This window comes from Lissotriton helveticus, chromosome 4_1 (assembly GCF_964261635.1).
Source record: "Lissotriton helveticus chromosome 4_1, aLisHel1.1, whole genome shotgun sequence".
Lineage (NCBI taxonomy): Eukaryota > Metazoa > Chordata > Amphibia > Caudata > Salamandridae > Lissotriton > Lissotriton helveticus.
The window spans coordinates 1,054,934,841-1,054,957,674 of NC_136063.1; the positions used below are offsets into that span (position 1 = coordinate 1,054,934,841).

At 39.3% G+C, this 22,834-nt stretch overlaps 1 protein-coding gene across 1 annotated transcript in view; it reads left to right on the forward strand.

Annotated features, from left to right (window-relative positions):
- ANKRD33B (ankyrin repeat domain 33B) overlaps positions 1–22,834 on the forward strand; it is a 320,573-nt gene that overhangs the window by 168,097 nt on the left and 129,642 nt on the right. Inside the window, exon 2 of the mRNA XM_078685746.1 lies at positions 1,724–1,853. Within this exon, the coding sequence (XP_078541872.1) occupies positions 1,724–1,853 (130 nt within the window). The remainder of the gene's footprint in view (positions 1–1,723; positions 1,854–22,834) is intronic.

A 22,834-nucleotide genomic window follows, 5' to 3' on the forward strand; every position in this document is an offset into this window, starting at 1 on the left:
TGGAACACACTTGACATGTAGAGGATTTCCCTGACGCTCGCCATCCAAGGTGCATCATTTGGGAAACTGTGGCACCCTTACCTGTCTCTCCTTTCACAGGACTTCAGGGAATTGACATGCCCAAGCATCTTCGTCTCCTGCGATTGTCATAGACAAACTCCAGTGCCTGATTAGTTGTGATACTGAAATGTGTTTGCTGTCGTCCTGCACTCCTTAAAAGATGCAATATGAGTCTGGGATTGGTGGGAGGAGGGAGTTGGGTTGGGATATGTATCCTTTTTCTTTTGTTCTCAATAATCAAGTGCCAAGAACGCATGACCATGTTTGCTCATGAGACATACTGATATGCATGTACCATTGTCTTTGACATTGTTTGAAATAAAGATATTTGAACCATAAACTACGCTATTTAAATGGGACATACCTTTTGTGGACTTCACTGCCTTTAAGAGAGTATTACATGCACATATCTAAAATTCAGTTGGGAATACATTGTGATAGGTATTAGTGCAAGAGAGCTCTGTTGTGGGGTATAGATAACAACAGAAAAATTTAATTGAAGCAAACACATATTTAAAAAAACGTTTTAAGCATTTGAAATGTTCTCAACGATTACTTATTCATTGTTGAGCGTTGTCTATATAGTCTTCTGTTGAGAAGGTGCGAGTAAGCATTTACTATAGCTTTTGATTTTTGATCATTGCTCTTATTACTTGCTTCCAAATTGTGCAACTAAGGGCGCTTTTCACAAAGGTAAAGCTAGACATTTAAATGTAGAACAATATTTTTTAAACTTACAGCATTAATGCCTTAATTTTAAATTTAAAATGTATTTTAAATATATTAATTTAAAATACAATTTTTTAAAAAAAATACATTTGAAAAAATTGACCTATTCTAATACAAATATTATTTTAATAGGTATTGACAATTATTAAAAGTGATTCATAGAATTAATTGAAAGTCATGTTATACAAATTCATGCTAAAGTATTTTTTTAAATCAAAAACAGGTTTATAAAATATTTTGCAATACAATAATTATTGGCAATTTCAGGACTTTTTGACTTTAGATAAAATGTATTTATATGTTACTATAGGCTTTTATTTGAAGTCCAAACCTTAAATTTGTTTCTGTGGGAGGGTGTTGCAGTACTGGGAGTGGCCATGGATGCTGATGGACTTACTCTAGTTCTGAGCTGGAGTACATTTATGTCTGTTTTGGGGTCCTTTTGGCTACAGTAAGTATAGAAGCGCAGTTTCTATGAACACACTCATGCATGCATCTATCAATATGTATGTGGTTTGTTCACAAATGTATGTGCACTTGTATGTGTGCTGCCTGTGTGCCTATGTCTGCCTCTGTGTCACTTCACCTTCATATAAGGTAGTTCATGTATCAAACCCCTTTTTCAAGGGCTATTTCAAACCCCTTTTTTAGCTTATGAAGTTATGCCATGGCATGGCAAGGCCTTAACCCAAAATAAACCAGATGCTTTGAATGCATTTAAACAAATGATCTTTGGAAAAATTCTCCTCATTTTCTAACTATCCTCATAGTATTGGAGCAATAAAGGCAATCCATAGTTTTGAATGTTTGGTGGTTGGTGCAACAATTATCATTTCCACATCAGTTCTCCATTTGTGATACAATACTACCTGACACAAATTTATTGTGCAGTCATTTGAATTTTTTCTTCATTAACTTCAAATTATTTTTGCAGACTGGCCTCCTTGTTGCCTGCTATCAAGGTTATGTGGACATTGTAATAGCCTTATCCCAATGCCCCTATGTGGATGTGAACTGGCAGGACAATGAAGGCAACACTGCTCTAATTACAGCTGCTCAAGCAGGTAGGAGTTGTTTATATTTAAGAGGCTCTCTGTGTACAGAGTTTTACAAGATGTATCTATATGAAACACGTGCCGAAAGATGGAATTACCGTAAAGTTGTTTGTATAATTTATAATTTTTCCACATGGAGTTGATGCTTTTTCATAGATGGCAAGTAACTCTATAGTGAACAGTAATCTTCTCTTCCTCATTATATGTCTAAATCTGGTGACCCTCATCCTCCTGGAAGACAAGCCTCTTACAGCCCAAACCTAGGGCCTCATTATGATGGCGGTTGAACTTTCGTCCGACCGTCATCATCATGGGAAGGGACCGCCAGACTTGCTCTAGGCGGTCCCGCCATGGGAATTACAATAGGACCACCTTCAAGGCAGTCGCAAAGTGTATTTGTGTATTGCGGTGTGTGCTGTGGGTTGAAGCACATGCTGCAGTACAAAAAAATACAAATGTTACATATCCCTGCACTATGTGGCAGGCACCCAAGGTGCACGGATATGTAGGGAGGCACCATGGGTGTCCCCCAGTTCCCATGTCTGAGGGCCAGGTGGGAAGGAGGGCCCACTATGAGCCCCATGTCCCTTTCCAGCTGCCTTTTCATGGCGGCTAAACTGCCATGAAAAGGCCAGCGGGAAGGGACATTGTAATCCCTAGGGCGGTGCCTGGCAGGTACTGCCACCATTGTAGGTATTGCGGTTCCCTCTGATGGTCCAACGGGCATGTTGCCCTCGGTGGATCCATGGCTGTTGGTCTCTCCAACCGACAAGCATCCACCCACCATCACAATGTGGCAGGCAGTAATGCAGGCTCTGATGGCGGTCGGAGCGCCACCGATGAACTGATGGTGGCAGTCACACCGCCATCATAAATTTGAGGCCCCTAGTTATATCAATGTTTTTATATTCTCCATATCGGGTCAAGAGATGGGACATAAATGGGACAGCTTGGAACTAAATTATCTAAAGGGTGTGAGTGAAGCAGCAATGTGATGAGCGAACTAGGTCTCAGGACTGGATAGCTTTAATAATTGGGAGACAACAATCTTTTTTTTATTAAAACATTTTCAAAAAGGTTTACATCCAGGTAATTGCAAATCAAAATAATAAATAAAAGGATAACATCTTGAAATAAATATCACAGATCATATACAGTAAATCATTCCTAGGTTAAAAACCTCTAATGGGAGACAGTAAATATAAATAACATAAATGCTTAAACATAAAGACAGTCAATTTTTTAAGCGGCAGTGAAACTACTAGCAGTAAAACTTTGTTTTTCTAGCGCATAACCAAGCGAGAGATCTGACAGTCCTTCCCTGACTGGCTCACAGTTTTCTTTCAGTTGACTGTGTCTCAGGTTGCTTTGTATAAGTGACATCTCCAACCCACAAAGGGATAAAAATTCCTGCCACCAAGTGGAAGGATCTGGGACAACCTTCTAAAGCCATGGCAGAGCTATCAGCAACCTAGCGGTAGTTATAGCAATTTTGGTTATGGGCAAATATATATATTTAATAACTGACTGATTAACTCAAAGACTTTATGCTAGTTTGGAATAATAATACCGCAAGTCACAAAGATGTGCGTTTTGTCTGCAAAGATGTTTACTACAAAGGAAGTAATCTGTTGTCTCCCTGAGGACCCATTTAGGTAATTTATATGGTGTATAGTAAAAATCATAAAAAGTATTTTGAAAAACTTGGATCTTGAGCCAGGAGACATTCAGGATACTCTGAGCAGGTTGATTTATGCGTGTTATTTCAGTGAGTAAAAATTCAAGTATTAAGATTTAAAGCCCAACTATCTGATAATGCATCCAATTTATTAATCGCAGTGGTATGGCTCACCAAAATTCAATAAAATGTGTGGATATAGTCTCGTCTTGATACTTTAATGAAACTTTGTAAAAATGTATATTTTTTTCTAAAACATTAGGGGCTGATTCAGTTGTTTCCACATGCACTCTTGAACCCATCCACCAAGTGAATCAACTGCTCACACATGTATGCACAGAGTCACACACCTCCTAGCCACCCACACACACGCAGCCTCACATACAAATACTTGGGCAACCAATCAAAAACTCATATAGCCACTCATATAGCTACTGACACATGCAGCAGATTACACAACAACAGACATAATGATGCACACATTCAGACAGTTTAGTCACTAACCCATGCATTCAGTAAGACACATTTAATCACTCACTCATACAGTCAGTCACGCACCTACTAAATCCTTCATCCAGACACTTATACACCCACTCATTCTTCAATATGTAAAACATATTTAAACTTTACAGAAACACACAGTCGCTGGATGATGTAATCAGTGATGTCATCAGTGATGTCATTTGAGATGTCATCAGTGATGTCATCAGTGATGTCATTTGAGATGTCATCAGTGATGTCATCAGTGATGTCACTGACCATGTAATGAATGATGTAATATGTGACATCATCAGCAGTGGATTGCGGGCGCGCGAGTTATAGTGAGTCCAACCAACTATAACGTGGGAATTTCAAGGGTTTTGTATGAGTAAAATGTTCAGCTAACTATAACTGGTGTGAAACCTATGGTTTTTTCAGTGAATTTCAAAGGTTTTTTAAATGCTTATTCCTAACTATAACGAGTGTTAAACCTATGTTTTTTTCAGTGAATTTCAAAGGTTTTTTAAAAGCTAATTCCTTACTATAACGAGTTTGTAACCTACGATTTTTAAAGTGAATTATTACGTTTTTTTAATAGCTGTTTTTATAACTATTAATTATTATATTTTTTATAAAAGTATTTAAATAATGTATATTTTTCTAAAATTAATTTTTCAATGTATTTTTCCTGTGTTTTTTTTATCATTTTACCTCGGAGCGCTCAGGGTACGCGCACCCGTAAACGCACCCGTAAACGTAGCGTAAGCGCTATTCCCGCGTGCGAAAAATAATATAAGTATGTATTTAAAGTAAATAATAATGCAAGACATTCAGTGGCATACTTATAAAAGTAGTATTTTTGATTTTAAATAACCGTATTTTAACTTTAAACGCATTTCCGAAAATCTTGTAAAACGTCATTCAGACGCACCGCGTAAGCGCCCCCCGGAAGCGCCTACGTACGTGCCGCGTAAGCGCACCCGGAAGCGCTCCGGAGCGCGTAGCGTAAGCGCGTCAAGTCATGCGACCTTAAAATAACACTTTTCATTGGTTGTTAACAGTTTTTTTACAACTAATGAAAACCCCACCTATTTCCTTCACTACCTCTTTCACTTTGGAGAGAGCAAGACCTGTTCCCTGTTTCTCCTCTTGAATTCTTTGAAAAGAATGGCTGGAAGAGCACCAAGCAGCAGTGACTCTGATGAGTTTCTACATGAGGACCCTCCTCAGCCAAAAATTAAGGAGCACTTCATCTGGAGGTTTTCACCATTCCAGAAGGTGAGAAAAAAGTCAATGCACCAAAGGTGGAATGCAAAATATGTCACACAATTCCATCACGTGGTGACCCAAGAAAGAAATACAGTTTTGGCAATGCCAGTATGATGATTCGACATGTACAAAGAAGGCATCCCCAGAACTATGCCCGGGAGAGTGTCAGAGACCTGGCACGCAATCCCCCAAGAGATGGTGGCAGTACCTCAACTGGTGGTCCAACACCTTCTGGAAGTCAAGCTGGAACATTATTGTCTGCAAGTACTGCGATGATTTGCTTTGTCATGGGGAGCAAAGCATTGAATTAATTATTAGGAAGAAAAAGGATCACCGCTGCGCCCCTCATCCATAATTTTCCCCTTTTTTTTTGCTCCTGTTGAGCAATTTTGCATTCCCTAGTTTTGTTTTTGTTCTGTAAAAAAAACAAAAAAATATAAAAACGTTCAGAAAATTTACAAAAAAATTAAAAACAAAAAAAGAAGAAAAAAAAGAGTTCTTTACAGAACTACCTCCAATTTTCCAAAAAAACTATATTCTTTACATATTGTGTCGTTCTTTTTTTCAATGAATGTGTACTGCATAATTGTTTGGATGAAATGACTAAATGAAGGGGAGAAAGTGACTCATGGAACATATGACAGAAGGGAGTGAGTAAAGGTGAGTTGATGACAGTGAGGAATGCAAGGTGAGTGAGGGTGAGTGAAGGGGGAGTAACAGAGTGAGGGGATGGAGAGAGTGAGGGTAAGACAGAGGGAGTGAGGGAAGGGGAGTGAGGAAGTGAAAGGACAGAGAGAGTGAGAGAAGGAGTGAGTGGTGGAGTAAGGTGAGTAAGGGAAGGGGAATTACTGAGGGAGCAAAAGATAGAAAGAAGGGGAAGGGGACTGAAGTCGAGTGACTGAGAGCTGGTAAGTGGTGGAGGGGAGAGAGGGGAAGGGGAGTGAAGGAATGGGGAGTGAGAGGTAGTGAGGGAAGTGGAGTAAGGAAACGGGGTGAAGGAGAGTGAGAGAAGGGCAGTGAGGGTGAGTAAAGAGGGGTGATAGAGGGTGGATAAAGGCAAGTGAGCATGAGACAAGGGGAGTGAGGGAGTGAGGAGACAGAGGGACTGAAGGAAAGAGTAAGAGAAGGGGACTGAGTGAGGGAGCATAGAAAGGTAAGTGAGGGAGTGTAGGAGAGTTATAGGGAGTGAGCGTGACGGAAGAGGAGTGACAGAGTGAGGGGACGGAGGTAGTAAAGCTAAGAGAGAGGGAGTGAGGGAAGGAGAATGAGGATATGACAGGACAGAAGGAGTGAGAGAAAGAGTGAGTAAAGGGAAGTAAGGTGAGTGAGGGAAGGGGAATGACTGAGGGAGCAAAAGAAGGAAAGAAGGGGAAGGGTAGTGAAGCAAAGGGACTGGGAAAAGGTGAGTGTGTGAGGAGAGAAAGGGGAAGGGGAGTTAAGGATGGGGAATGAGGATAAGTGAGGGAACCGGAAAAAGGGAACAGGAGTAAAGGAGGGTGATAGAAGGGCAGTGAGGTTGAGGAAAGAGGGATGATAGAGGGTGGATAAAGGCGAGTGAGTGTAAGACAAGGGGACTGAGGGAGTGAAGACATAGAGGAAGTGAAGGAAAGAGTGAGAGAAAAGGACTGAGTGAGGGAGCAAAGAAATATAAGTGAGGGAGTGTGGATGAGTTATAGGGAGTGAGCGTGACTGAAGAGGAGTGAGAGACTAAGAGGACGGAGAGAATGAGGCTAAGAGAGAGAGTGAGGGAAGGGGAGTGAGGAAGTAAGAGGACAGAGGGAGTGAGAGAAGGAGTTAGTGAAGTGGAGTAAGGAGAGTAAGGGAAGGGAAAAGAGTGAAGGAGCGAAGGAAGGGAAGAGAGAGGAAGGAAAGTAAAGCAGGAGGTCTGAAAGAAGGTGAGTGTGGGAGGGAGTGAGGGAAAGGGGAGTAAACATGGGGATTGAGAATAAGTGAGGGAAGCGCAGTAAGGGAACGGGGGTGTGGGTGTGTGAGAGAAGAGTAGTGAGGATAAGGAAAAGAGTGATGAGAAAGTAAATTTTGTATCTCAAACTTACTTTATAAGTAATGTAAACTTAATTACATATTTTTACTAAATGTAATATCTGTGGAAGAGAAAAAAAAGTAAGTTATAATATTTACAATATATATTTCACAATACAAGAGACAAGGCAGGAGAATAAAAGTCATAAAAGGGTAGTAAGAGATAAAGTAGGAGTGAAGGACACAGAAAGGAAAACAAAGGAATGGTAAGGTTAGAGAGAGTGAAAAAGAAATAGAGGGAGAGCAAATTACTAAGAGGATAATGAGATGGATACATTCAGTGACAGAAAGGAAGAGAAGGAGAGAGAAATGAAGTGAAGGTGAGTAAGATACTAAAGGAATGTGAATTAGGAAAACTAAAGGAAGAAAGGGGAGTAAAGAAAGGGGAGTGAGTGACAGGGAAGCAGGAGTGAGTGAGGGTGGATTCATGACAATGAGGGATGGAAGGTGAGTGAGGGTGAGTGTAGGGGCGTAAGACAGTGAGGGGACAATGGGAGTGAGGGTAACAGAGAGGGAGTGAGGGAAGAGGAGAGAGAATATGAGAGAACAGAGGGAGTGAGAGAAGGGAAGTAAGGTGAGTGAGGGAAGGGGAATGACTGAGGGAGCAAAGGAAGGAAAGAAGGGGAAGGGGAGTGAAGCAAAGGGACTGGGAAAAGGTGAGTGCGTGAGGAGAGAAAGGGGAAGGGGAGTTAAGGATGGGGAATGAGGATAAGTGAGGGAACCGGAGTAATGGAACAGGAGTAAAGGAGGGTGATAGAAGAGCAGTGAGGTTGAGGAAAGAGGGACGATAGAGGGTGGATAAAGGCGAGTCAGTGTAAGACAAGGGGACTGAGGGAGTGAGGACATAGAGGTAGTGAAGGCAAGAGTGAGAGAAAAGGACTGAGTAAGGGAGCAAAGAAAGGTAAGGGAAAGAGTGTGGGTGAGTTAAAGGGAGTGAGCGTGCCAGAAGAGGAGTGAGAGACTGAAGGGACGGAGAGAGTAAGGCTAAGAAAAAGGGAGTGAGGGAAGGGGAGTGAGGAAGTAAGAGGACAGAGGGAGTGAGAGAAGGAGTTAGTGAAGTGGAGTAAGGAGAGTAAGGGAAGGGAAAAGAGTGAAGGAGCGAAGGAAGGGAAGAGAGAGGAAGGAAAGTAAAGCAGGAGGTCTGAAAGAAGGTGAGTGTGGGAGGGGAGTGAGGGAAAGGGGAGTAAACATGGGGATTGAGGATAAGTGAGGGAAGCGCAGTAAGGGAACGGGGGTGTGGGTGGGTGAGAGAAGAGTAGTGAGGTTAAGGAAAAGAGTGATGAGAAAGTACATTTTGTATGTCAAACTTACCTTATAAGTAATGTAAACTTAATTACATATTTTTACTAAATTTAATATCTGTGGAAGAGAAAAAAAAGTAAGTTATAATATTTACAATATATATTTCACAATACAAGAGACAAGGCAGGAGATTAAAAGTCATAAAAGGGTAGTAAGAAATAAAGTAGGAGTGAAGGACACACAAAGGGAAACAAAGGAATGGTGAAGGTTAGAGAGAGTGAAAAAGAAATAGAGGGAGAGCAAATTACTAAGAGGATAATGAGATGGATACATTCAGTGACAGAGAGGAAGAGAAGGAGAGAGAAATGAAGTGAAGGTGAGTAAGATACTAAAGGAATGTGAATTAGGAAAACTAAAGGAAGAAAGGGGAGTAAAGAAAGGGGAGTGAGTGACAGGGAAGCAGGAGTGAGTGAGGGTGGATTCATGACAATGAGGGATGGAAGGTGAGTGAGGGTGAGTGTAGGGGCGTAAGACAGTGAGGGGACAATGGGAGTGAGGGTACCAGAGAGGGAGTGAGGGAAGAGGAGTGAGAATATGAGAGTACAGAGGGAGTGAGAGAAGGAGTGAGTAAAGGGAAGTAAGGTGAGTGAGGGAAGGGAAATGACTGAGGGAGCAAAGGAAGGAAAGAAGGGGAAGGGGAGTGAAGCAAAGGGACTGGGAAAAGGTGAGTGCGTGAGGAGAGAAAGGGGAAGGGGAGTTAAGGATGGGGAATGAGGATAAGTGAGGGAACCGGAGTAAGGGAACAGGAGTAAAGGAGGGTGATAGAAGGGCAGTGAGGTTGAGGAAAAAGGGATGATAGAGGGTGGATAAAGGCGAGTGAGTGTAAGACAAGGGGACTGAGGGAGTGAGGACATAGAGGTAGTGAAGGAAAGAGTGAGAGAAAAGGACTGAGTAAGGGAGCAAAGAAAGGTAAGTGAAAGAGTGTGGGTGAGATATAGGGAGTGAGCGTGACAGAAGAGGAGTGAGAGACTGAAGGGACGGAGAGAGTAAGGCTAAGAGAAAAGCAGTGAGGGAAGGGGAGTGACAAAGTAAGAGGACAGAGGGAGTGAGAGAAGGAGTTAGTGAAGTGGAATAAGGTGAGTAAAGGAAGGGAAAAGAGTGAAGGAGCGAAGGAAGGGAAGAGAGAGGAAGGGAAGTAAAGCAGGAGGTCTGAAAGAAGGTGAGTGTGGGAGGGGAGTGAGGGAAAGGGAGTAAACATGCGGATTGAGAATAAGTGAGGGAAGCGCAGTAAGGGAACAGGGGTGTGGGTAGGTGAGAGAAGAGTAGTGAGGATAAGGAAAAGAGTGATGAGAAAGTAAATTTTGTATGTCAAACGTACCTTATAAGTAATGTAAACTTAATTACATATTTTTACTAAATTTAATATCTGTGGAAGAGAAAAAAAAGGTAAGTTATAATATTTACAATATATATTTCACAATACAAGAGACAAGGCAGGAGATTAAAAGTCATAAAAGGGTAGTAAGAGATAAAGTAGGAGTGAAGGAGTGAAGGACACAGAAAGGGAAACAAAGGAATGGTGAAGATTAGAGAGAGTGAAAAAGAAATAGAGGGAGAGCAAATTACTAAGAGGATAATGAGATGGATACATTCAGTGACAGAGAGGAAGAGAATTAGAGAGAAATGAAGTGAATGTGAGTAAGATACTAAAGGAATGTGAGTTAGGAAAACTAAAGGAAGAAAGGGGAGTAAGGAAAGGGGAGTGAGTGACAGGGAAGGAGGAGTGAGTGAGGGTGGGTTCATGACAATGAGGGATGGAAGGTGAGTGAGAGTGAGTGTAGGGGCGTAAGACAGTGAGGGGACAATGGGAGTGAAGGTAACAGAGAGGGAGTGAGGGAAGAGGAGTGAGGATGTTACAGGACGGAGGGAGTGAGAGAAGGAGTGAGTAAAGTGGAGTAAGTGGAGTAAGGGAAGGAGAATGACTGAGGGAGTAAAGAAAGGAAAAAAGGGGAAGGGGAGTGAAGCAGAGGGACTGTGAAAAGGTGACTGCGGGAGCAGAGTGAGGGGAAGGGCAGTTTAGGATGGGGAATGAGGATACGTGAGGGAAGTGGAGTAAGGGAACAGGGGTAAGGGAGGGTGAGAGAAGGGCAGTGAGGGTGAGTTAAGAGGGATGATAGAGGGTGGAAAAAGGTGAGTGAGCGTGAGACAAGGGGAGTATAATATATATTTCATAATACAAAAAACAAAATAACTTGTACAACATGTTATATGGATTATTTTTGCTGTTCTCAGAATATATTGAATTTCACTTAAAACAGTGAGTTCAATACTACTCATCATATGACAGCGGGCACAAATAAACACAATCAAAAAGATTGTGTTTAAAAAACCCATACAACATTTCAATAAATAATGTAAAATTTAGAAAAAACATATCTTAACACACTTTTGATCCACGTACTTTTCCACGAGGCCAAATAGTATATGAAAAGTCCTTTTCTTTGGAAATTACACAATAGTATTCTTAAACTTCCATTAACCCGAGTTTCTGAAAGAAAAGCTTAAACATCTTTTACATCATGAAACAATAGTTATATTTCCACCTCTGACTCACTCATGATTAACATTTCCTATAATACTGATGTCACGTACTATGTCATACACTTACCCTACCTCTATGACAACTACAAGTTTTTTAATATCTTAATCAATCTCACTCACAAAGTAATTTTGAACAGCAGACTAAGTTTTATTAACTGCTCCAATCTTCATAGGCCAATTACCTTTCCTAAAATGTCGGTTGTAAGAATACTAGGTAAGAATTTGGTAAGTCAAAAGGCAAACGTTGTTTGAAAGTCAATTGAGTATCATTACAATTAGTCCAGCCTTTTTGACATTTTAAATAAGCTGTGTAATGTCCTGATGTTGTCGAAGGACCATCATGGAAAATAATTGCTGCAGTTGCAAAGGTTCTTCCTGAAATTGATAATTGTGAAGCCACAAATGTTTTCATTAAAGTTGTCAATTTAGTTCCATCAGGTCTACATCGTTGGAACATTAACATTACATACTGTCCATATCTTTGTATAAATAATGTTGATAGCATTGTAGATTTACATTGAGTACAGACCATGTTTTGATTTGCTTCTCTAACTAGATTATTAAAAGACACTGATTTGCAGTCTGGTAAAGTCAAATATATAAATCTTTCAGTGTCTATTGTAGTAGGTACTTGAAAAGGAGCAATTGTCGCAGTTATGCTGCCATTTATAAGAAAGGCCAAAAAGATTTTCTACATCTACAGCTTCATCTTGCAATACAACAAGCATATACATTAGAAATTCCTGACAATCTTGCTGAATATTCTGTGAAAATTTATTTAGACCAGAACATATGTCTAAAACATTTCGAATTTCAGAAACACTTAGTATTTTTGTTCTATCACTGCTACATTTCTCAAACACAGAATTCAACAAACAACAAAATCTTTGATCACGATTTTCAACAATCTGTTCTTGTAAAGTTTGGAGAAAAAAAACAACATTAACCACTACATTAGCATAGCAGTTGACACCAGAACTGTTTTCAAACTGAAATCCAACAACATATTTAACTGAATCCTTTTCCTTTCTGCTTACAATTACTGGTTCATCTACTTTTTTTCTTTTTGCTACAACTTCACTACAATTTTTCTCAATTATTATTTTTCGGCCTACTACACGCTTTTCAAATAGAGGATATTGAGGTAAATTTGTAGCATACTCTCTTCTTAACCTATTATATTCTTTTACACAATTTAGATCTGCACTAATCTTTGTCTCATCAAAATCAATCAAGTACAATCCAGATAAAGTTCTGACTCGAGATAAAGCAACATATGCCATACCCTCCTTGAACACAGAACTTCCAATATTTACCAAAACACTATCTACACTTAAACCTTGAGATTTATGAATAGTCACTGCATATGCCAAAGAAACAGGAAACTGTTTTCAGCGGACATATAAATCTTTCACAAGCAAAAATCGAGCAGAACAACGACTGATTTGTTGTACTTCTTCAATACCATCAAATTTAATTTTTAGAAATTCTATTCCATCTCTATTTCGGTAATTCACAAAATCAACAACAAGACCCATTGCTCCATTTACTAAACCTCTTTCCACATGTAAATTACGTCGTAAAATTAAACGACAATTTAAAGATGCATACAGTCTTTTCCAAACCAGCAGTTTTAGATATTGTCTTCTCTAAGCAATCCAATTTTGATTTCAACTTTTCTGACAAAATAATAGTTGCTCCTTCATGCTCTATTTTATCAATAGCTTCCAGTTTCACAATCTCTTGATTTTCTAACTTTAACATTTTGTTGTTGAAGATTGAACATTCTTGCAGAGTAGGCATCAAGCATATGACAGATTTGTTTTCAGGAATTTTCTTAAAAATATTCTCTGGGAGAATGTTTTCGTTTGGAAACAAATTTGAAATGAATCGTGCATGTAAAGCTTCTTTGCCATGCTCACTTACTTTTCCAATTCTTATATCTTGTAGAATATTTTTATAATCTTCATCCTTTGCCTGTCTCATATTTTGAAGCAGTTCTGCATATTTGAAATTTAACCATATGTTAACATTTCCAATGCTTCCTAGGCACTTCCCGGTATCTTCATGTGTAAGCATTTTAAACACTGGTTGTCCTTTCACTGGAGTTAGCTGCAATAGATCTCCAAAAACAATGATGTGTTTGCCTCCAAATAACACATCATACTCTGTTTTAAGAATTTCTTGCATTCTTAAATACACGAAATTAAGCATTACATTTGATACCATGCTTACCTCATCAATGATAAGAAGTTTCATTTTCTTTAGGACTCTTGAAACTTCACAACAAGCTTCTCCAGATAGCTTGTGGTATTGTAATTTATTATCATGCTCCACTGGCAGCATCAATAAGCGATGTAAATAATCCCTTTAATGTTATGTGCTGCCAACCCAGTTGGAGTGGTAACAACACAAGACAGCGATGACTCCGTTGTTTTCTGCAGATAAGTTGCAATTGCTTTAATCAGAAAACGTTTTCCAGTTCCTGCTTCTCCACTCACGTACAGTCGGACAGGTATAAATGATGTACATGTCCACTCTTTTTTCTCATGAGATAAACGTTGCTCAATCTGTTCTGTGACTTCGTCATATATTTGTCTCTGCTCAACGTTTAGTTCTTTTTCCAAATCTTCTAAGTTAACTACATCCTCCTGAGCTTGTTCCATGGCTCTTTCCATTTCATTCATGGCAGTGGCAGCTTCATTTTGGATAATTGGTCCTCCTAGGGGATCCTGACTCAATGAAGGAGAACTCTGACTGTCTTGCGAACTGTCTCTAGCAATCTCTGCTGCAATTGTAGCTTCTTGCTGTATTTCCTCGTTCAACATTTGCAGATCATTTGAAAAAACAGGACATTCTATGGTATCCTTAGTTGCATTGAACGAATCTTCATAACTGAGAAAATCTCCAAGTAGTTCCTCTTCTGTACGCCATGGCTTAAAGAGTTGCAAAAGAGCTAAATAGTAAAATTCCCTTTTGTCTGGAGATTCACAACTCAATTTTCGATGATTAATCAAATGGCATTTTCTTTGTTTCACCAGACAGCCTTCACATCCAATTACAGCATATACACCTTTATTGATATCTTCTGTGATGTTCCTCTTAAAAGTATAGGTTTGCAGAACTTCATAGAGACAAACGTTCTCAAGATGACTACTTCTATTCAGATAGTATGTATCCAACATGTTTGTCTTCAAAATATCTGTACTGTTTGGTTCTTTCTCCGCCAAATTCTCTATTTCTTGTACAGATTTCAAAACTCGGTTTCGTGTTGCAGCAAGACCTAGACTCACCCAAATGATTGTTCTAGATTTGGCATATAGACTTGCTGATGATAACCGATCAGAACATTCATATGCTCCAATTTCTCGATGCGACAACATCTTCAGACTGTAACTGTATAATTTCCTACTTAGACTCTTTTCATGTGAAATTTCCTCCCACATTTCCTTCAGTTCCATCTTTTCTGATTTTGTGATGTAAGACGTCACATATCGAGCCACAGCAATAGAGTTGTCAGCAACATATTGAATATCCATGTTAGCATTCCACATGGACAAAATGACTGGGTTGTAGTCATTTATGTATTTGGACTCTTCATTTCTTCTTAGGTTGTATGTATTTTTCGGTGATTTTCTGGTCACACTATGTCGCAGAGAAGACATAAAATTGTTCACTCTTCCTTTCGATGTTACTGGACGTGGAAATGCAAAACGACATTTTGTGTAGAACTTGTCCTTGGATTTGTATTTTCTACGACGATGGGTTTGAAAGCGTAAAACTTAATGTCTTAAATTGTTTTCTTCTGTACTTTTCGGAACAGCACATGTAGAATACTGTTCAATGAAACTCATTACTTTCTCATCTGAATCTGTTCCAAATTTGGGTGCATCTTTGATCCATAACATCATATGTATGTGAGGAGCACCTCTTGCTTGATACTCCTTTCTCCAAAAGAAATCCAAAACCTCTCCAAGCGGAGGATTTTTTTTGTTTGTGATAAAAGACATCATAGCTGCAAACCTATGATTGAAATACCGGCATACATTAACTGGATCCAAAGAGCACAGTTCTCCAGGTGTCTTGTATTCAATATTTTCAATGTTTTTATTTGCCTCTCGTAGAAATTGAAGTAAGTCTTCCCAAGCATACTCAGCACAGCTAAGAGTGAGGAACCATGTAGGAGTTCCTAAGTTTCTTAGCATACATTTAAATTCCCCATGACGGTACCAATACTCGTTAGTACCACGCTGACATGCCATGAGATTAATTAGCTGAGATTCCAAAACACTGTCTTGCAGTTTGATTTTATCCATAAAGTCCCTTGCCGAAACATTTTGCAGATGTACTCCATTTTTCAGTATATGGTTCACTGCATAAGAAAGTTCAGACAAATCACTCTCAAACAGTAGATGGAACAAATATGGAATGCATTGACGAAACCTTGCATCTTCTGCATATAATCTTAAAGTCCGGTATTCAGATGCAGGAATTTGAACAGGTCGGTCGTCATATCGTCCACCTTGTCCTGTTGGAAATAACTGTGGAAAACAACGAGCTTCCAAACTTTCTTCCCATACACTAATGGGACTTCCTTTTGCTTCTTTCATTTGAAACAAGTCAATAGCAATCCCCATTACTTCTTTGGAATGCAATGGATGAACACTATAATGTTCATAAATTTCTTCACTTCTAAAGACATCAATTTTTTCAATTTGCCCAGCTGAGAAATCACTGTCCTCTTCTACGGTTGTTTCCACTTCTCCAACATATACATTTTGGTAGTAGTGATTGTTTTTTACCAAATACAACGTTGCCTTTTTGACTTTCCTAACATCCACTAATTCTTGCCAGATTTTCTTACTCTTTGTCGGAACACCATTAACTAGAATAACCAGAGGTTCCTCTTCTACTTTTTCTACACCAATTGTATCAATATTTTTCTTAAAATTTAGAGGCAAATAAACAACTCTTACCTTTAATCCTCTCTGTAAATCTGAAGGAGGCAATTTCCCTGTCTTAGGCTCCATGCGAACAATAGCCTGAAAAGGATGTACACATTGAATCAGAATAGACTCATAGGTATTTAAATCCATCAATTCAGAAGGAATGTCTACCAACTCCAGATTATTATGAACAGCTCTAGCAGGCATTCCGATTTAATTTAATTTATTATAACAATATTTACAAATACGTTGATCAGAACCCAAATCAAAACAATTTTCTACCAACAAATATGTTGAAAAAACCTTCCACTCATCATTATTTTCCATTTCGCTTTTTACATATAAATCAACTAATCTAGTCTGATTCTTATAATGAGTTCGTCGACAACACACACAAGTAAAATTAGGCCTTTCACTTGAATTCACCTTAGACTGTGTAATTTCATGTTCAAATTGTTCTGTACTTGAAATCTGTACATTCTCTTAAACATTACCTTCTATTACTGTATCAGTTTCTGCACGGGCCTCTTTTTCACCAAAGTAACAAAACTCAATTTCTTCACAAATGTTCTTCACATCTAGTTCAGTTCCATGCAAAAGAGCACTGTTTAACTGTTTTAGCTTAAGTGCTGGACTTTTTGCAAAATACAACCTTCTCACTAATTTCCTCACTTTATTATGATGCACTGCTAACATCCTAGAATGGTGAAAAACACTCTGACATACTTTTCTTGAAAGACAAGCCAGTGAATGCCCATGCAAACTGTTTTTTTCTCTCACTCTACAAGGATCTAACTCTTGCAAAATCTTCATCTTTTGTTGTAGACTTTTCTTAGTATATGTCCGTAAGAAACTGGGAAACAAATCAATTGAATCCTGTCGCACACTACAAATACTACTACAATTCCAAGTATACACTGGAGCCTTGGGACATCTCCCTAAAACTTCATCAGCTAACACTTCTTCTGTATTTCTAGGCACAATTTTTTCTTTTTCAACCGGACAACCGTCCTTCACCTCATATGCTCGACCACTGGTGTCAACTGCATGCACCAAATCATTATCCTGAAAGTAACTTTCTTCATTAAAACATGGCTCACAACTTGAACTATGCTTCCATTCTCCAGAAAAAAACATCACAAAAATTAGTCTGATGAATTACTCTTTTCCACTTACATTTTGATTTGAAAACACTGATTACCTTATCTAGTATATGAATTCTATTGATTACTAAACCATATAATTTATTTTTCACTTTAAATGCCTGATCCACAATCTTCACTATGCTTTTTTTCTTGTAAAAAGCACTCTTCTTTTGATACATCTTTACATTTAAATTTGAAACTATTCTGTTATAAAACATTTGTCTACGAATGTCAATAAATTGATTTCTCCTTCTATTGCTATAGAGACTATCATCTCCTTCTACAGGTCTAACATTTTTTGAGGGGCACAGTTTTTTCTTTGTATTTAGAGATGGGTTTTTTTTCTTTAAAAAAACATCTTTTTTTTTTACATTTCATAAATTTCCTTGAAAAGTCCTTAGTTTGCTTACCAGGAGCATTCTTTTTTTTCACTGAAGATTGTGTTTTGGATGAATCTTGTATTTGTGTTTTCTTGGACCATAAATCATGTTTATATATTTTTTGTCGTCTTTCCTTCGTCGGCATATTCTTTTATCTTTCTATAGATGATTACAATCTGTGGTAAAGAAAAAATAACATATTATAGACCACTACAAACATACTACATAGCAATTACAATAACTAAACGATATAAACACTAGTTTACAACATAAGTAAGTTTATACCACAGCAACTCTGTCACAGCAAAAGTGCAGTACAGTTTCATTATTAATCTCACTCTCTGCCTGCACCATCTCACTTTGTGCCTGTGTCATATGTCACTCTGGTAAATGTTTTCTGGTAAAATGTCTAGCTTTAAAAGTTTGGTCAAGGATCACACTGAGTGTCTGTGTGAAATAAGGAATTATATTTTCACATTTTTCAATAATGTCACCTGTGTCTGCTGACAGTTTGCATCTCTAAGCTTAAAGGGTACTGTCATATAGTTACTGCTTGCCTATATACCGTGTTAAGTTAGCATGAGCTTATTAAATGTTTAAACGCCATTTTACCTTTAGCTGCTTCTGCACACGACACATCATTTTTGTTTTAGCTTTCAGCCTAGAAGAGCGTTGTGATTTGCACGAGAATAATATGTTATTGCTCTGATATCAGCTTTGCTTCGTAAACTGTGTCTGTACAGTGAGTGCTGAAGCCTTCAAGGATAACTCGACATAGTGTTGTTGTGAGGTCTGATCTTCGCACCTTCCTAGACATAACATACATGCAGCTGATGCCAAAATCTGGCTTTAGGCGCGTTTTATATTGCTTTGCATACAGCACACGACACACTTGATGCTGTTCGCATGCAGAGAGCTGGTGGAAGATCTTGAGGTATGGGGCCGCCCTGCTAAAACCCACTGAGACCTTCTTAGATATAATATAATATGCTAGATAGGGAGGGTGAGAAATAGGTGTTGTTGAACCCTATTCATTTCAGCATATTTAGTATGTTGTCACCTTTTGCATTCTATGGACTAGTAACTATGCTGATAACTTTGCTTCTTATAATATGTTTGCTTGTATTATCTAAGATACTGCGTTTGAGAACACTGCATTAGTAAATAAATATTTCAAATATGCATGCGTCCTCATGTACTCCACGTTCTGGATCCATGACCAAAATGTAAAACCCAGACATTTTACCAGAAAACATTTACCAGACTGACATGAGACACAGGCACAGAGTACCCTTTAAGCTAAGAGAGGCAAACTGTCAGCAGACACAGGTGACATTATTGAAAAATGTGAAAATATAATTCCTTATTTCACACAGACACTCAGTGTGATCCTTGACCAAAATTTAAAAGCAAGACATTTTACCAGAAAACATTTACCACAGTGACATGAGACACGGGCACAGAGTACCCTTTAAGCTAAGAGAGGCAAACTGTCAGCAGACACAGGTAACATCATTGAAAATGTGAAAATATAATTTCTTCTTTCACACAGATACTCAGTGTGATCCTTCTCCAAAATTTTAAAGCCAGACATTTTACCCAAAAACATTTTCCATAGTAAATCGTTTTTGACACAGAGCACACACCTTTTAAAGGACCACTACATAACAAGGCAGAAACCTAACTCATTTCCAAAATACATTTCCAATATGCACCATTAAATTTTTTACCAGCATTACAAAAGAACATGGCACACAATGCAAGAATAAAGAAGCACAATATGCTTCTTAATCTTCCCCATAGTGCATACAGCAGTCTATCTTTATTAAATGAATCATTACTCACCTTTAAAAATGCTTTAGAAGATTTAGAACAGTGTCAGTCACACACACCAGATTTTCTTAAGCAGAATCTCTGAAATGCACCTCCAACACTGCAACCACAAATGGCCCTGATTTCCTGTAATTCTTCACACATATCCCTGGACTTAACCAATAAAAATTCTTCCCACACTATTTCAAAACCAAACTGACATTTTAATTGGTTCTACATTTCAACACTTTCAAACTCACATGATATTCACCCATCCCTCAGTGCTCATTCACCCTGTTACCATGGTAACTCCCACCTAACTCAGCACACAGTTGAAAAGTTCATCATACTATGTTGCAAATGAATCTAGCAAGGGTGTTTGAGCTCTTAATATACTAGCTAATCATGTGCAATGTTTCTTTCAATGACTTTTTCTCAACCATTAGAATTCCTTCTTTGAAAAAACAAAAGCATGCACCCTAATTTTCAGTGGAGAATTTTAAAAATCACCAATCATTTCTTCTCTTTCAAGGGCACTGAATCTCAACCACTTTTTTTTTTACATTTCTCCTACTTTCAAACTGCCATTTCGTTTCCACAACTCATCTGAATACAACCACATCTACCTTGAAGATGCCAAAAGTCTGGATTGTGGGTCATAGCTTTGTTCACTGGAGTGAAAAATATGCAAGTAACAGAGGTATTTCCAACCTTGATTTACCAAATGTGGACATTATGTGGATTGGCCAGAGAGGATTGAGATGTCACCAATTGATACCATTGGTAAAATCCTTTATGCATCTACCACACCCTGACCTCATAATTGTGCACTGTGGTGGAAATGACCTGGGCACTATGACTGGGGTAGGTCTGGAAATGCTTTTAAAGGACATCTTTGGGCAATTGATGACACTTTTTCCAAAAACTGAATTTGTATATTCTAATATATGCCAAAGGCAAAACTGGAACTGGTCCAACCAATTTGGTCCACAAATTAAGAAAGCAAGGAAACATGTGAATAAATCTGTTTCTGCTTTCCTCAGAGACTATGGTATGGGTTCCATATACCACAACAACTTGCGTTACAACATGCAAGGCATCTATAGGAGAGATGGTGTACATTTTACAGATGAGGGGAATAGAGTCTTCATCTTGAATTTTAGACTCTGCATCGGTACCTACTTGTAGGTATAAAAAACACCCACATAACACAACAGCTCTTTTCAGAGCTACCCTACCTCTAAGCACTCTAAATTATTATTTTGCTCTAATTTTTTACTCTGTTTTTCCCCGTGGTGCGCTCAGGGTACGCGTACCGGGAAGCGTACATGGGAACGCACCCAGCGCTTACTCCGCGAAAATTTCAAAAACATTTTTTTACTTTTTATGCCCTTCAGGGTCCTTCTAGGCCCCCCTCAGAAAACCAAGGGGATGTCTACCCTGCCCCCTTTTAAACATTTCCCCCTTTTTTAGGTCTCGTAGAGAGACCTTTTGCAGCCAAACCACAAAGCTGACTTTTTACGATCCGGATTTGTAGAAGTGCACGTGCTCGTGAATGCGCTTCTATCCCCCTGCCTTGCTCTTCAAAGGATCCCCTTACCATTTGCTTGCTCATGCCTCCCCACCCACTGCTTCACACTTCACTCGCATTTCTGCCTAGCCATCTGTTCCACAGCCTTACTCGGATTTCTCCTCCCCCTCCCAAGCCAGCTTCCCCCAGGCCGTGTTCCCTCCCACCTTTCCTCCTCTGTCCCTCTCTCTCCCTACATCCAGCGCAAAATCCACGACTGTCACGTCAGTGCCTGCCACATTAGGCACTGGTACTGTTTCTTACCCATCTGTTTTATCAAGCCACAACAGCAAATAACTTTTTTCACGGAAGTGCTTAGGTGCCGTTAATGCTAATTTCTTGAAAATATATACCTTTACCCACATCAAAATTACTTTTTCGGGTGATGCATGTGTATTAGTTTGCGATGCCGGTGTATATTTCAATTTATAAGTATTGCTTTCTTTTTTACTGATTCAGCCCCGTTCACACTAGGACTACTATTTCGAAGTTTTCTCTTCCCATCCCAGCCAATTCAATTAGAGCAGCAGTTCATTATATTCAGGGAGGGGGAGAGGAAGTTTAGCAGCCGTCTACTGCGGAAGTCATGCACAATCGTCTATAAGCCAGCAACTTTCCCAGCAGTCTTCCACAGCCAAAAGAAGTATTGTTTTTGCCATAACGTGGTATTGTCAGCCAGCAGCCTTCCACACTCGTTAGGTTATTATTTTGCTGACAAACATTTGCCTCTTCCTTAAAATATCTGTGCCCGCCATCCCTCCCCCCTGGTAGGGACACATACTAACAACTACAAAGTTTGTGCTAAAAGGTTTATTTTCCCTATTGCAGATGTATTTTGTACTTCTTGGGCCACCCACAGCTAGTGCGGACCTGCATTTGGACACATCTCTCTGATGTAGACTCACTGAGTCAACATCAGTCGTAAACACAGGGCACTTCTCCCAATGATGTTTCAAACCGTTACAGGGCCAACTCTGTCTTTCATCTTTATGGGGTTGAGAGGAAAAAAGAGTACACCTAAAACGGTTAATATGAGCTCTGGAAGACACTAAAGTTGGTGAATGTATACTGTACACATGGTTAATTTTTTTATTTGGAGTGTTTAGGGTTGGTATTTAACAGAGTAATGGATGATGTTTGACTTGTTTTTTGTTGGTGCCTTTTAAGTCTCCAGTTCGGTACTACATTCTCCATGAGCGCGCGCTTGGCCCGTTCCCTCCCACTCGCTGCCATCCCGCCACTCCCCCCCCCACCCCAGGCTCACACTTCTCCAGCGGCCGAAAGCTTCACTTGAAAGGGATCCGCTCTCGCGTCCCCTGCTTCACACTTCACTGCTCTTTGTATATACTTGTCTGCTAATCGACAACATTTGCACTCTGAGGCTGGAATAGCAACTGCTGCGCCATTAACATCTACGTTCACCTGCATTTTGTTCGTGTTTTTTTTAACTGTTCGGGTGATGCATGTGTATTAGTTTGCGATGCCGGTGTATATTTCAATTGATAAGTATTGCTTTCTTTTTTACTGATTCAGCCCCGTTCACACTAGGACTACTATTTCGAAGTTTTCTCCTCCCATCCCAGCCAATTCAATTAGAGCAGCAGTTCATTATATTCAGGGAGGGGGAGAGGAAGTTTAGCAGCCGTCTACTGCGGAAGCCATGCACAATCGTCTATAAGCCAGCAACTTTCCCAGCAGTCTTCCACAGCCAAAAGAAGTATTGTTTTTGCCATAACGTGGCTTTGTCAGCCAGCAGCCTTCCACACTTGTTAGGTTATTATTTTGCTGACAAACATTTGACTCGTCCTTAAAATATCTCTGCCCGCC